Below are 14,800 nucleotides of genomic sequence, written 5' to 3'. Positions count from 1 at the left end.
GGTCGTCTTCCCTCCTTCGGTTATCTATTGAAAAAATTATTTTTGAATAATAAAAAAGTTTAGGAAAAGAGGCATACTGAAAATAAATTCTATCTTTACGAAAAACTTAACTAAATCTTAATAATAAAATGGTATGGTGTGTGTCTGTCTGTCTGTCTGTCTGTGTGTCTGTCTGTCTGTCTGTGTGTGCACACCAACTTCAAATTGGCAATACGATGTCCTCGACTTACATGATGAGGTCCTTAAAACCTTCCCCCCAAAAAAATTAAAAAAAATTTTCTGCATTTTGGTTAAAATGAACAACTACAATGTCCTCGACTTACATGATGAAGTCCTTAAAACCTTCCCCCCAAAAAAATTAAAAAAAAATTTTCTGCATTTTGGTTAAAATGAACAACTACAATGTCCTCGACTTACATGATGAAGTCCTTAAAACCTTCCCCCCAAAAAAATTAAAAAAAAATTTTCTGCATTTTGGTTAAAATGAACAACTACAATGTCCTCGACTTACATGATGAAGTCCTTAAAACCTTCCCCCCAAAAAAAATAAAAAAAAATTTTCTGCATTTTGGTTAAAATGAACAACTACAATGTCCTCGACTTACATGATGAAGTCCTTAAAACCTTCCCCCCAAAAAAATTAAAAAAAAATTTTCTGCATTTTGGTTAAAATGAACAACTACAATGTCCTCGACTTACATGATGAAGTCCTTAAAACCTTCCCCCCAAAAAAATTAAAAAAAATTTTCTGCATTTTGGTTAAAATGAACAACTACAATGTCCTCGACTTACATGATGAAGTCCTTAAAACCTTCCCCCCAAAAAAATTAAAAAAAAATTTTCTGCATTTTGGTTAAAATGAACAACTACAATGTCCTCGACTTACATGATGAAGTCCTTAAAACCTTCCCCCCAAAAAAAATTTAAAAAAATTTTCTGCATTTTGGTTAAAATGAACAACTACAATGTCCTCGACTTACATGATGAAGTCCTTAAAACCTTCCCCCCAAAAAAAATTTAAAAAAATTTTCTGCATTTTGGTTAAAATGAACAACTACAATGTCCTCGACTTACATGATGAAGTCCTTAAAACCTTCCCCCCAAAAAATCAAAATTATTTTCTGCATTTTGATTAAAATGAACAACGCGAATGTCCTCGACATTCATGATGAGGTCCATTAAAACCTTCAAGGCAAAAATCTCACGTATTAAGAATATCCTTGATGAAAACGACAGCGAGAATATTAACAATGATGAACTCCCAATTATTCGCGATAAAGAAATTCAATTCATCCTATGTTTTTCTCTTTAAAATTAATTGCATATATCATTATCGACCATGAATCAAAATTAAAGCTATTATCATATTTGACTTTGACAGAATGTGCAATCACAGATTGCACGACCTTGAATAGAGTGTGCAATTAACAGATTTTGAAAAACCACTTTGATAGTTGAAACCACATTAGCACAATCATTAACACAATTTACCACAAATTGACGCACGACCTTGAATAGAGTGTGCAATTAACAGATTTTGAAAAACACTTTGATAGTTGAAACCACATTAGCACAATCATTAACACAATTTCACATTCTGTCAAAGTCAAATATGATAATAGCTTTAATTTTGATTCATGGTCGATAATGATATATGCAATTAATTTTAAAGAGAAAAACATAGGATGAATTGAATTTCTTTATCGCGAATAATTGGGAGTTCATCATTGTTAATATTCTCGCTGTCGTTTTCATCAAGGATATTCTTAATACGTGAGATTTTTGCCTTGAAGGTTTTAATGGACCTCATCATGAATGTCGAGGACATTCGCGTTGTTCATTTTAATCAAAATGCAGAAAATAATTTTTTGATTTTTTGGCGGGCGGTTTTAAGGACCTCATCATGTAAGTCGAGGACATCGTAGTTGTTCATTTTAATCAAAATGCAGAAAATTTTTTTTTAATTTTTTTTGGGGGGAAGGTTTTAAGGACCTCATCATGTAAGTCGAGGACATCGTAGTTGTTCATTTTAATCAAAATGCAGAAAATTTTTTTTTAATTTTTTTTTGCGGGGAAGGTTTTAAGGACCTCATCATGTAAGTCGAGGACATCGTAGTTGTTCATTTTAACCAAAATGCAGAAAATTTTTTTTTATTTTTTTGGAGGGAAGGTTTTAAGGACCTCATCATGTAAGTCGAGGACATCGTAGTTGTTCATTTTAACCAAAATGCAGAAAATTTTTTTTTTAATTTTTTTTTGAGGGAAGGTTTTAAGGACCTCATCATGTAAGTCGAGGACATCGTAGTTGTTCATTTTAACCAAAATGCAGAAAATTTTTTTTAATTTTTTTTTGGAGGGAAGGTTTTAAGGACCTCATCATGTAAGTCGAGGACATCGTAGTTGTTCATTTTAACCAAAATGCAGAAAATTTTTTTTTAATTTTTTTGGGGGGAAGGTTTTAAGGACCTCATCATGTAAGTCGAGGACATCGTAGTTGTTCATTTTAACCAAAATGCAGAAAATTTTTTTTTAATTTTTTTTTGAGGGAAGGTTTTAAGGACCTCATCATGTAGTCGAGGACATCGTAGTTGTTCATTTTAACCAAAATGCAGAAAATTTTTTTTAATTTTTTTTGGGGGGGAAGGTTTTAAGGACCTCATCATGTAAGTCGAGGACATCGTAGTTGTTCATTTTAACCAAAATGCAGAAAATTTTTTTTTAATTTTTTTTGGAGGGAAGGTTTTAAGGACCTCATCATGTAAGTCGAGGACATCGTAGTTGTTCATTTTAACCAAAATGCAGAAAATTTTTTTTTAATTTTTTGGGGGGAAGGTTTTAAGGACCTCATCATGTAAGTCGAGGACATCGTAGTTGTTCATTTTAACCAAAATGCAGAAAATTTTTTTTTAATTTTTTTTTGGGGGGAAGGTTTTAAGGACCTCATCATGTAAGTCGAGGACATCGTATTGCCAATTTGAAGTTGGTGTGCACACACAGACAGACAGACAGACAGACACACACCATACCATTTTATTATTAAGACAAGAGTGGCGAATCGAGCGAACCAGACAAGCTAAACAGTTCCCTTTCAGAATCGTCACTCATTTTTTAAAAGTTCATAACCAAAGTGGTGGTTACGGAGTTCAAAAAATTTTTGGAAGTCAATGAGATTCTGTCCAAGAACCAGTTAGAAATCAGTCATGTGACTTGGTTAAATATTCCTAGCTTGTTGAGTGGTTGAGAATAAGTTATAGATGGAATATTATAGAAAACGGCTGTTTGTTTTTTGACGTCGATGTTACTGATGTAGGGTCTCCAGTTCATTCAATTTCATATTCATTACTGATCCAAACAGCTTGATTGGTCATTAAAAAACTTGCTTTAAATAGCAAAAAATCTGAGTGACTTCATAAAGAATATTGGACTAATTTTTTTACAACAAGGGACTGTGCATTGAAAGTTCATTTTTCAACACATAAAACAGGATATTGTGTTTTGTGATAAAATAAAAAAAGAGATCACAATGACGTTTTTAGATCGTTTGCAGAAAATGGGAAATAGAAAGACGTACGCTTCTGGTCAATGGGAAGCCCGGTTTGGTTCGAGGCTGGCCAATTTTCAATCTATCCAGCGGCAGTGGGACGAGATCTCTGGTCAGACGACTTTTGAAGACATGCTTTTTGTTTCCAATCAACACCGACTTGCTTGCTTACGTGCAGGTCGCTGTCAAACCAGCGATGTTTGATTAAAGGCTCTCCATCTCTCTTTCTCCGGAATCTGGTGGACAAGATTGCTTAATCTGGTGGACAAGTGGACAAGTACGGCCACCTCTTGAATTCGAATTTTGTTTACTCTAATTGCTTTGGAATCTTTGCGGATCTTTGACCCCCAGACGCTTCGCTTCCTTTGCTCGCTCGGTCGACGATTATCAAGAATAAGACACAATTCCAGAGAGTTATCTTGGTTCTTGGAACGTCTGTCGATCGCTGTGATTCGTGGAAATGGCTTTGCTATTGGGATGGCTGGCCGAGTGTCAGGTGAAGCCATTAACTAATTAAATTATTCATGAATAACTTTGAAATAATTAACATGTTGAAAATTAAAGGATTCAAAACAAATTACAGCGAATTCGTCTGCCTGTGAAAATACCGATAATTTTTTGAAAACAATAAAATATCTCAATTTGCAAAATGTCATGAAATTAATTTCAAAGGCATATATGCATATTCAAAATTGCTGGAAAAAAATTTTTGAGTGTCAATGGGAGGGAACATTAAATATTAGCACGAAGATTTATACTGACATGACAAAAATGGTGAACGAAGTTTTTTCCGAAAAATGCCTTGAAGGTAAAATAAATTTTAAAATAGACACGAATCAACGGACATCATTGATCCACTGAGTGTAATTAATCAAATGGAGGAAATATTCTGGGTTTATTAATAGCAAAAACAGGCATGAGCAAACAAAAAAAGACATACGACCTCAAAACGATAAAAGACTGATACACTAGTCCAGGGGTCGGCAAAACCAGGCTCGCGAGCCTTTGAAGGCTCTTTAACTCTTACGGTAGGCTCTTTCAATTTTTAACTATTTTTTTTATAAATGATTTCAATTTTTAACTATTTTTTTTATAAATGATTTCAATTTTTAACTATTTGTTTTGTTTTGTTAATAACAAAAAATCTTTGCACGTTTAACATTAATTTTTTGTGGTACATTGATATATGCCTAGCAAGAAAAAAATTAATAAAAAAATCGATAATGCGCGACATTTTCAATCAAAATGGACTGAAACTTTTGCATTCACGTCTAATTCAGAACAACTACCGAAATGTCTCATCTGCCAGGAAACATTGAATCAAAATAAAAAGTCAAATTTAGAGAGACACTTTAACACAAAACACTCAAATTTCGCCAAAAAATATCCAATTGGTGATTCCCGAAAGAAAGCTGTAGAAGAACTTACAAAAAATATTCAATTCGAGAATTCTGCTTTTAAATGTTGGTCCGACAATGCCAGGACTGCAAATATTGCAAGTTTTGTAATAAGCCACGAGATCGCAAAAAGGGGAAAACCATTTACCGATGGGGAATTTATAAAGGCATGTTTCATTAAAACCTCTGAAGAACTTTTTCACGATTTTTCAAATAAGGCAGAAATCGTGAATAAGATAATGAATATACCTTTATCTGCGAAAATAGTAGCCGACAGGACTTTTAAGATGTCTTCGAATGTATCTGTTCAACAAGTTTCTGACATGAAATTGTCTAATTCAATTTCAATAGCAATAGATGAATCATGTGATATAAATGACATTGCACAAGTATCATTGTTCATGTCATTTTAGGTGTCTCTGTTTGTTCGTTATGTGTCTCGAGGTTTCCTGAGGCAAGAACTTTTGGCATTATTGCCTCTAAAGGGTCAAACCCGTGGTGAAGATCTTGTTGGTGCAGTCGTAGAATATTTTGAAACGCATTATATTCCTCTTAATAAAATCGTTTCAATTTCAACTGACGGTGCTGCAAGCATGCTGGGATCGAGAAAGGGATTTACAACTTTAATTAAAAGGAGAATTGATCATGAAGTGATTACTCTACATTGTATTATCCACCAAGAAGCACTATCTGCGCAAACGTTTCCGAAAGAAATTTTAGAAGTGATGGAATTGGTTATAAAGATTACTAACTTCATTATATCAAGAGTAATATATTATTTATTATATATTCACGGGACTTAATCATCGGCTATTTAAAGAGTTGTTAAACGAAACCAACAACGAGTATATTGATCTACTTCAATACAACAAAGTTCGTTGGCTTTCGAGAGGGAACGTTCTCAATCGGTTTGCTTCTTGTATGCAAGAAGTCAAACTTTTTTTCAATGAGAAAAAAATTCATTATGACGAATTAAGTGATGACCAATGGCTGCAGAAATTTTATTTCATGGTTGACATTTCATCAGAATTGAACAAACTTAATTCAAAATTGCAACGGAGTGGAAATATTGCTTTTTTCATGTATGAGGAAGTGATATTGTTTGAAAAAAATTAATTCTGTTTGAAGAGGATATAGAACAAAATATTCTACATTTTCCTAAATTACGCCAATATTTAAAAGAAAATGATCGAACTATAAATAAAACTTATTTTAAAAATGCTCTTTTGTATATGAAGGAATCTTTCAATGACAGGTTAAAAATGAATGTTTAAATATAAAGGTTTGAGGATTTTAGAAAAGAAAAAGCAACACTATCGTTCGTTATAAACCCTCTACGTGCTAAAGTCAGCAATTTAAATTTATTGCCATTTGAAATCAACGCAGCTGAGTTCGAAATGCAGCTATTGGACTTGACATGTAAGGAATTATGGGCATCAAAGTTTATTCGCCTTTCAGAATTTCTTGAAACCTTGGAACAGAAACATTGTCTGGTAAAATTAAGAATGATATTAATTTTATACAAAAGAAACTGGAAGATGTGATTCTCGAAACTTGGAATTCTCTTCCAGATTCTTATTATGAATTAAAAAAAGTTGCATACGGAATTTTGACAATATTCGAGTCCACTTATATGTGTAAACAAAGTTTTTCTCATATGAATTATATAAAATCGAAATTAAGGAACAAAATTACAGATTCGAATTTGGAATCTAACCTCAGATTAAAATTAACGACTTACGACCCAGACATTAACCAACTCTCCAAAGAAATGAGGAATCACATTCTCATTAATGCGTCTAATTAATTTAATTTTTTAAAATGAATTTTTAATTATTTTTTAAATTAATGTCTATTTAATTTTATGAATTTAAATTTTTGACAAGTGGTAAAAGGTGGCTCTTCAATTTTTCGAAATTTCCAAAAATGTTCAAAATTGGCTCTTCTCCAAAAGTATTTGCCGACCCCTGCACTAGTCAAAAGTTCTCTTCATTTTTGTTGATGACATAGGCCGGATTGATCACTAAATACTAAGATTATTGAGCCATGCATCGACAATCCTCGCTGTCACCAATTCCCAAGACTCTTTTGTTCCTGGGTCACATTTGAATATCGTCTTGGTCATCCTCAGATTCAAGCCTTTTCCTGATCCTTCGATAGTCTTTTTTATGGATCCTGGTAATGTTTCGCAATTTAACTTAAGAACAGTTCCAAATATGTCTCTTAAACGGTTTATTTGCGGAGTGCTAACGTTAGTAAAGAACTTTCTGAATTCTTTCGTACCCATTCTGACAGTTAGCTCTGTTTTAGCTAGAAAAAAATCTCACTAGTCAAAAGTAGTCATCATCTAATAGCCTTTTTAGTATATTCATAAGCTTGTTTCTTGATTCAATATGAGGTGATAGATGGCATTGAAGATCCCCTTGTTAATTTTTTGATACCAATAAACATTCGATTCCCAAATTAAGTTTTATTATCTTGTATGTTTTATCGTCGAGGTATTGGTTCATTAACTAGTTTGATCGTCTTTTTATTTGATGGAAAATTTTATTGCTTACTTAAGCGTATCAAAACTATATCATTTTTCAGGTTATTCTCCGTCAGCACATTCGTACCCAACATACAGGCCCCACCGGCATCATTCTGTTTTTTCCCAGTATGTCAAAGAACTGTTTCAGATATGTGCGTGCAATTTTAAGCTTATCACTACCTAGTAACTTCTCGAATCCAGCCTCTTTAAAAAATTTCTTGCAAAAAATGTAGTCAATTTCATCGAATATTGTTTTTGACTTTCACTTCTTTCATTTCGAAAGGCTAGCCACGTTGTCCTGTATTTTGCAGTGTTCAAAAATCGTGTTGCATAGATATAGAAATATGCCGCTGCAAAACTAGACAATAAAATCTCCAGATAGATTTCCGAATTTTCTTTCCTAAAATCTTACACTGATCCTTCCATCTTAGCCCGCAAATGAATGTTAGAGAAAATATGCGGAAATCTATATGAAACTAAATAAGTTTATGTAAATTCGTTTTAACTTCGTGTATTTGCTAATGTCCTGTTAGTGTGGGCGGCATACACATTGATTATGGTCATCAAAAAATTATTCATAAACGGAAATAAGTGGATTTTGATAACCTAAAGACGGTCATAGATTGTCTATATCTTATGTAAGTGATTGATCAGAAATGGACTGTTCTAAAAACGAGACAATAGCGCTAGTTTTCTGACAGTAGGAGGATGATGTAGTAGTTTGTAAAGGTTCGGTCAAATCAGTAGGTCTTCGTTTCCTAAAGGTAATAGATCACTATTTTATATTTTTTAAAGTCATCTCCAAACTGTTCGTTTTTAAAGTGACTTGATAATCTCCGAATGCAAAAGTAATGCGAGTAATATCTAGACATGACAAATAAATTCTTATCGAACATAAGGATTCACTAACTCGGCCAACGAGAAAGTACATTGGTTCTAAAAAGTGAAAGTGCAGTGTATTGGTTTCCTAAACAAATGTATCAAAGTGGATTTGGCTATTTTAAAAGACTATGTCAAGAATAAAAAACAGCCATTCTTTTTTCAATGATTCAACTTCAATGCATTTAGATCGATCCTTATCCCAGAGTATGCTGTCAGAGTTATTAGACAAATTTGTCTTTTAAGCATTTGAACCGCTAATACCTGTTTCAGACACTTAACCAAAATTCTCAAAAAATTTGAAATTATACACTGATTTGAAATTATCATTATCGCCTGAATTAAAAAAGTATTATCACTGATTATTTTCTTGAAAACAAAAATGGTATTATTATAAAATCAACATTTTTAATTTGATTATGTGCCTCATAATTTTGGGAGCCACAGTAAGAATATTACTTAAGCTTGTAATGAAATTTTTCATATGAAATAAATAAAGAAATATGCTAGAATAGTTTATTTATTTATTTTTTTTCTGCAGCTAATTAAATATTTATTAACACTTTTTGGTTTCCAAGCACTTAACTAAATTAATTAAAAAAAGTAAGAAAAAATGTTTCGGTACTTTTCAATAATTACAAGTTTTTCTAGTGCTTTTGACAGGATGCAAGATATAGATACTTCCGGGCTCGAGTATGAAAATGTTTAGAAAGTAGAAAGTTTTTCATATGTTTGTTAGGGTATGGTTGTTGATGGTCCCAAGTGAATTTCTCATCGGTGATCGACATATAAAATTTCATTAGCAAGTTTGGAAGAACCTTGGATACTGATTTTCATCTCCCAGTCGTCCTCTTTCATAAAGCTGTTAATCTTTCTTATCGTTTTCCAGATATACTCTTTACGGCTGTAGCCAGAGCAGATGTTTGGAACTAAAGTTCCCAAATAGTAACAAATAATTCAATCGGCATAGTTTTGATAAATTTGGTCTTCATGGGAGTATACAGGACCCCTTCTCTGAGTTTCCTTGTCCGGTTTTTTCGAAATACATAGTTCCCCAGCAACATGGGGTGGGGCATGATCCAGTGAGTTCCGACTCTTATTTAAGAACGTTGTACACTTTTTAATCGAATAAGAAGAGTGTGTAGTTTTACCACTTTATTGGGGATTCCATTGATATTTAGTTGTAAAATAATTAGTTCAAAGTCGGGGCCCCGAGTAAGTTTGGTATCGCTGGCCAGAAGTAACAAAGGGAAGACAAGAAAATTTGGTGGGTGTCTGACGGTTCTTTTTGATGCAAATAATGCATTAGGGGCCATCAGAACAAAAGATGAACTGCATGGATCACATTAGAATTCCCAGTGGTCTTTTATTACCTTTCCAAAACACTTGGGGTTTGGCTCTTATCTTTGCTAAATTATTTTTATTTAACATATAATCATTTTTTCATAACGGATTATAGTATAATATTTTGCTATTTAAAATTTTGTTTATTCGATCTCTCTAGTTTCCAATAGTCTGCACTACACAGCCACATAAAATTCCCCACTGGACTGTGCTTTTAAAATAATTATTAATTTTAGAATTAGTCTAGTTGTTTTATGTTATGATATATTTAAAACACATGGTTGTATAAATCATTATTAAACACCCGCAGTTCAATCAATTATGTCAAATAGTTGCTTTGAAATAAGAATAGATACAATGTTGCAAATTCCCATTCAATTAAAATCAATAAATTCAATAATTTTGTTTTTGCTTATACAAAAACGAAATAATAATTATCAAATTTGATGACACGTCCCAAGAAACTCCACAAGTACAATCTACAATTATACGAAAAGTCACGATCAAATTCTATAATTCTAATATTAAAAAATTAAAAATAAAGAAAACATGAAAATCGAAAACTATAACAATCAAATTTTTTTTGATAACAATCAAATTTTCAAGGAAAAAAACAATCTTATTGCTAAAAGAGAAGAACTGCAAATTTTAACTGAATTGACAGAGGACTCAGTTTCTTACTGAAATAAAATTATGCGCAATTAGATTAAATCAATTTGATTTATCACTGATAAATTATCAGTATAATATATATAAAGAATTGAATGCCACCCATATATATCAATAATGTAATATTTTTAGATAATCGAATATACAAAATTCTTGAGGTGTTTTATAATTAAATTAAAATTTAATACCCTAAAAATTTTGTCCAAATTCCTTTTGATTTGTACCTCCCACCGAATTTGAGATATCTTTCTTGAGAATCAAAATATAAACTATTGATCGCAAATTCCTTAAAAATAAATTACTGTTATTGCTGTTATTAACAACCACAGGCATTAATCTTTTGTTTTTTAAACCAAGAATAGTCCATAATCAATATTCGAACAAATAACGTCGCTATAGTATTATATATATATTCCTTGTATTTCGTGCTAGTCATAATTGATAAGAAGTTTGTGCACTCCTTGATAAAATGGCAATCAATTTAATTAGTCGATATTTTTAATATTTGTAAATTCTCATATTTAGAATTGTATATCTAAAAATGGGAAAAGGACCAAAAAAGTTCGGATTGTCCAGAAATAGGTATTTTTCTTGTTTGATTGGTTAGAGGTTGTACTGACATTCTATGCTTGATTCTTTTCATTATATTCTTTTTGGGACTCATTGCGGTTGGAGCGATTGGTAACTTTGGAATATAATTAGTCAGGCTTGATATACGGAGATATCCGCCAGTTGCTGTATCCAACGGATTCTTATGGTAACATCTGTGGAGTAAACAATGGAAATGGATTTGATTACACGTAAAAGTTTTGTTTATTTTATAGCAACAAAAAATACTTGCTTTTCTACAACTTCATTACTTGTCTTCAAATGGGGCCTTTGATTTTGACAAATGGATGTCCAACAGAGCAGGTTTGCGTGGCGAGCTGTCCAACGACAAACTCTGTGATCTTGCCTCAAAATTACCTATCATATATCTCAAATGGCTACTGTGTAAATGCTACTAATTCCGACACGGTTTGAAGTGATTTAGTACATTGCAGTACTCAACTGCTCTCCCAAAATGTCCCTCTTTTACGTTGGAGTCGACTAGCGGTTTGTTGGAATGACGTGGATGCCTTAGTGTATGAACGATGTCTTCCCTCACTGCTCCTTTCTTCATTCACTGGAAACGTAAATTCAAATGTATCACTGAGCAATTCTTCGACAATGACAATAAGTGGAATTCAGAACTTGGCCAAGTACATTTGAGACTATCAAGTGCAGTACTCAGGGAGTCTACGCTAAAATGCAGACATTTTTTATAGGAGCAATGGGAGATATTATGGCAACCAAATACGACTTGCTCGTGTATTCCCATTTATTTACCTATTTTTGTAGATTCACTCTTATTTCGGTTGTGATTGCCCTCATTTTCGTGATGCTTCTGCGATGTTTTGCGGGGATTATAATCTGTGTGGCACTACTAGCAATGACAGTCGCTCTGTCATTCGGTAGATTGTTTTTAGTATTGCCAGGGACATATTTCTTCATAACAAGATATTACCAGCTCAAAGACAGTGGAGCAGAAGCGTGGCCAGGTGGTCTCACGACCAACATCAAGTCGTATGGAGACTACTACAACCTAAATTTGACAATTGGTATGAGCTGGTGTTATGATGAAGGCTGCATATTTGGGATTCTTTTAGGAGTGTTGGTTTTGGTTATTTTGGGATGTTGGAAGAATATTCGAGTAGCCATTCAGCTGCTAAAAGAAACATCAAAGTTGTTCAAATAAGGCATGTCTAGAGCTATGGGATACGTCTGGGGACTTCTCTTCTGGTCTCTCATTCCTGTAGGGCTACTTGTTATGGCGACAGTATTCTGTGCGGCTATTGCAGGGTTGTTGGGTCTCATCATTGCAGATATCTCCAAACAATGGGCTCCAAGACATACGCGAACGTGACACAAACAACTGTTACAAATAATATTATCTCCGCTGTCAATTCAGTCAGTTGTGATGCTCAGGCGGCGGGGATCGCAGGGTCTGCTTGTCGATTTGTCAAGTACGGGGATACCACGTTAATATTATTAATTCATTTATAGATATCGACCATACCTTCTTGCTTATGATCTGTTCATGTGGTTCTGGCTTGTTCAATTTATTGACGGAATAAATATATGTGTGATTGCTGGCTCATTCTCTGGATATTACTGGGCTCTCAACAAACCAAAAGACATCCCTGTGTCTCCCGTCATCAAATCATTGGGAGTGGTCACAAGGTATTAGTCACCTGTTGAGGAGATATCACTTGGGGTCGGTAGCATTTGGTTCTCTCATTATCGCCATTGTCAAGTTTATTCGTGCAATCCTTGAATATATTTCCTACAAATTGAAAAAGTTCAATAACAAACTTGTCCAAATTCTTCTAATGTTGTTGTTTGATTTGATTTGTAGAATCATGAAATGCTGTTTTTGGTGTCTTGAAAAATTCCTCAAATTCCTCACTCAGAACGCATATATTCAGGTATTTCTTACACTACATATCTAAGATGATGATCTACGGAAAAAATTTTTGTTTCTCAGCAAAAGACGCGTTCTCACTAATCATAAAGAACATCATGGGGTCTCTATTCTATTTTACTTTTAGGAAATTGATTGCAGATTTTTTTGCTAAAATAATCATCCTTCTTTTTGTACTTTCTAGCGTGGCTTTGACGGGTCATTCTGTCATTTAATGTTTAGTTCTGCTTGCATATGTGTGGTTCATTCCAACATTTCCCGAAATATTAACCGCCCAGGCCTCTATCGGACTTGGGGATCGAAATTTGAGCTACAGAGTTGTCCCCGTCGTGGTACATATAATCTGTTGATTCCAGGTTGTGGGGCTCATTTCCTTCATTACAAGTCGAGGAATATTCGAAATATTCAGCACAGGAGTGGCCACTCTATTTCTCTGCTACTGTTTCTTCATTTTCTTATTTCTAGTGCACGACTTAGATAAAAATGACGGCACTGCCGATAAGCCTTATTACATGAGCAAAAATTTGATGAAAATACTTGGAAAAAAGAACAAGCCAACTCTTTAATCATCTAACATTCCAATTTCTAACATTACCTAAGACTTTCACAAAAATCGTGTTTAAGTTTATTTATTACCAAGAATAGCCAAATACTAAAAATACAGTCCGACCACGAATTGGGGCAAACCCCAGGGGTGGGGCACTTTTTTGGCCGACATTTTGGCAGAGTAAAATGAAAAATCGATAAAAATACGGAAATTTTGAGGCACTATAAAATTGTGGGGAATGAAATTATAAGTAAATAAAAAAAAAAAAGTAAATAAAATTATATTTTATTAATAAATACATAATTTAAATTTACACGTTTATTTACATTTTTTTGTTATCAATGATTATAAATGTGGCGCTCGATGCGGGTTACACCAATTTTAAGCGTTACACTTTGACCCTGAGACATGACAGTTGACGTTGACAGGTGACAGACTTCATAAAAATTGAAATCTCAATTTTAAACACCACATAGTAATTGTTCAAAAATGAAAATATAATTTATTATTTTATATAAATTATAAAAAGAAAAAATAATATTATAAAAATAGAAATTATTTTTAAAAACTTATACTTTTACTCTATTCCAAAAAAAACTTGATTCTAACCCAACCACACCCTAACCTTAACCCTAACCATTTTCTAATCCAAATCACCCTATTCCTAACCATTTCCTAACCTTAATATCTTATCCGTAATTATATCTATTAAGCTCAAGCTCTATTAACATATCAGAAGTTTAACCTCATTTTGTAGTTTATTTAACCTTACAAATCAGGGAGTTGCCTTATTTTGTAATTTTTATTAAAAAAAGTTAACGCAACATGATAAGATATTTACAAAACAAAAAGAATTGTTAACTCGGGATTATTTTAATTTGTGATATCAACACATCTTTTTCGCATTCACAATTTTTCTTTTTTGTAACCAACGAGTTAACGTTTAGTTACAACGTTCTACTTGGCCCTGCGACTGAGGATGCCTTGGACGACAAAACTTTTTTAAAATGTTAAATTTTGTGCATAAAGAATTTACTAGTTCATTTTTGAACTCTTTCCCATTGTCAGATTGTAAAATCTGAGGAGGTCCAAAACAATAAAAGATAGTTCTTAAAGCTGAACAAATAGCAGTTGCTTCTTTTGTGACGATAGCTTTTGCAAAACAAAATTTGGAATATACGTCAATGATATTAAATATATATTTAAAGCCATCATTGGCTTGGGACCATCGACTTAAATCCACCAAGTCCATTTGAAATCTTTCTCGTGGAAACTTTGCTTTGGAAACTTTAATTGATTTTAGATGTCAATATCCAAAAAAAGTCAAGGCCAAAGTGTAACGCTTAAAATGAGTGTAACCTGCATGGAGCGCGACAATAAACTACGAAAC

The 14,800-nt window shown here is 33.1% G+C and overlaps 1 protein-coding gene across 1 annotated transcript; it reads left to right on the top strand.

The window, feature by feature from the left end:
* The first annotated feature begins 11,532 nt into the window (after nt 1–11,532).
* On the top strand, nt 11,533–13,429 carry LOC115228636 (choline transporter-like protein 4). Its single transcript, XM_036498984.1, has 5 exons — nt 11,533–11,710; nt 11,741–12,130; nt 12,446–12,607; nt 12,642–12,867; nt 13,220–13,429. Exons 1-5 carry the CDS (start codon nt 11,649–11,651, stop codon nt 13,427–13,429), a joined length of 1,050 nt encoding a protein of 349 aa, XP_036354877.1. The 5' UTR covers nt 11,533–11,648.
* The last annotated feature ends 1,371 nt before the right edge of the window (nt 13,430–14,800 follow it).

Source organism: Octopus sinensis, unplaced genomic scaffold, assembly GCF_006345805.1.
Source record: "Octopus sinensis unplaced genomic scaffold, ASM634580v1 Contig10850, whole genome shotgun sequence".
Classification (NCBI taxonomy): Eukaryota; Metazoa; Mollusca; class Cephalopoda; order Octopoda; family Octopodidae; genus Octopus; species Octopus sinensis.
This window is presented reverse-complemented; position numbering and strand designations above follow the sequence as displayed.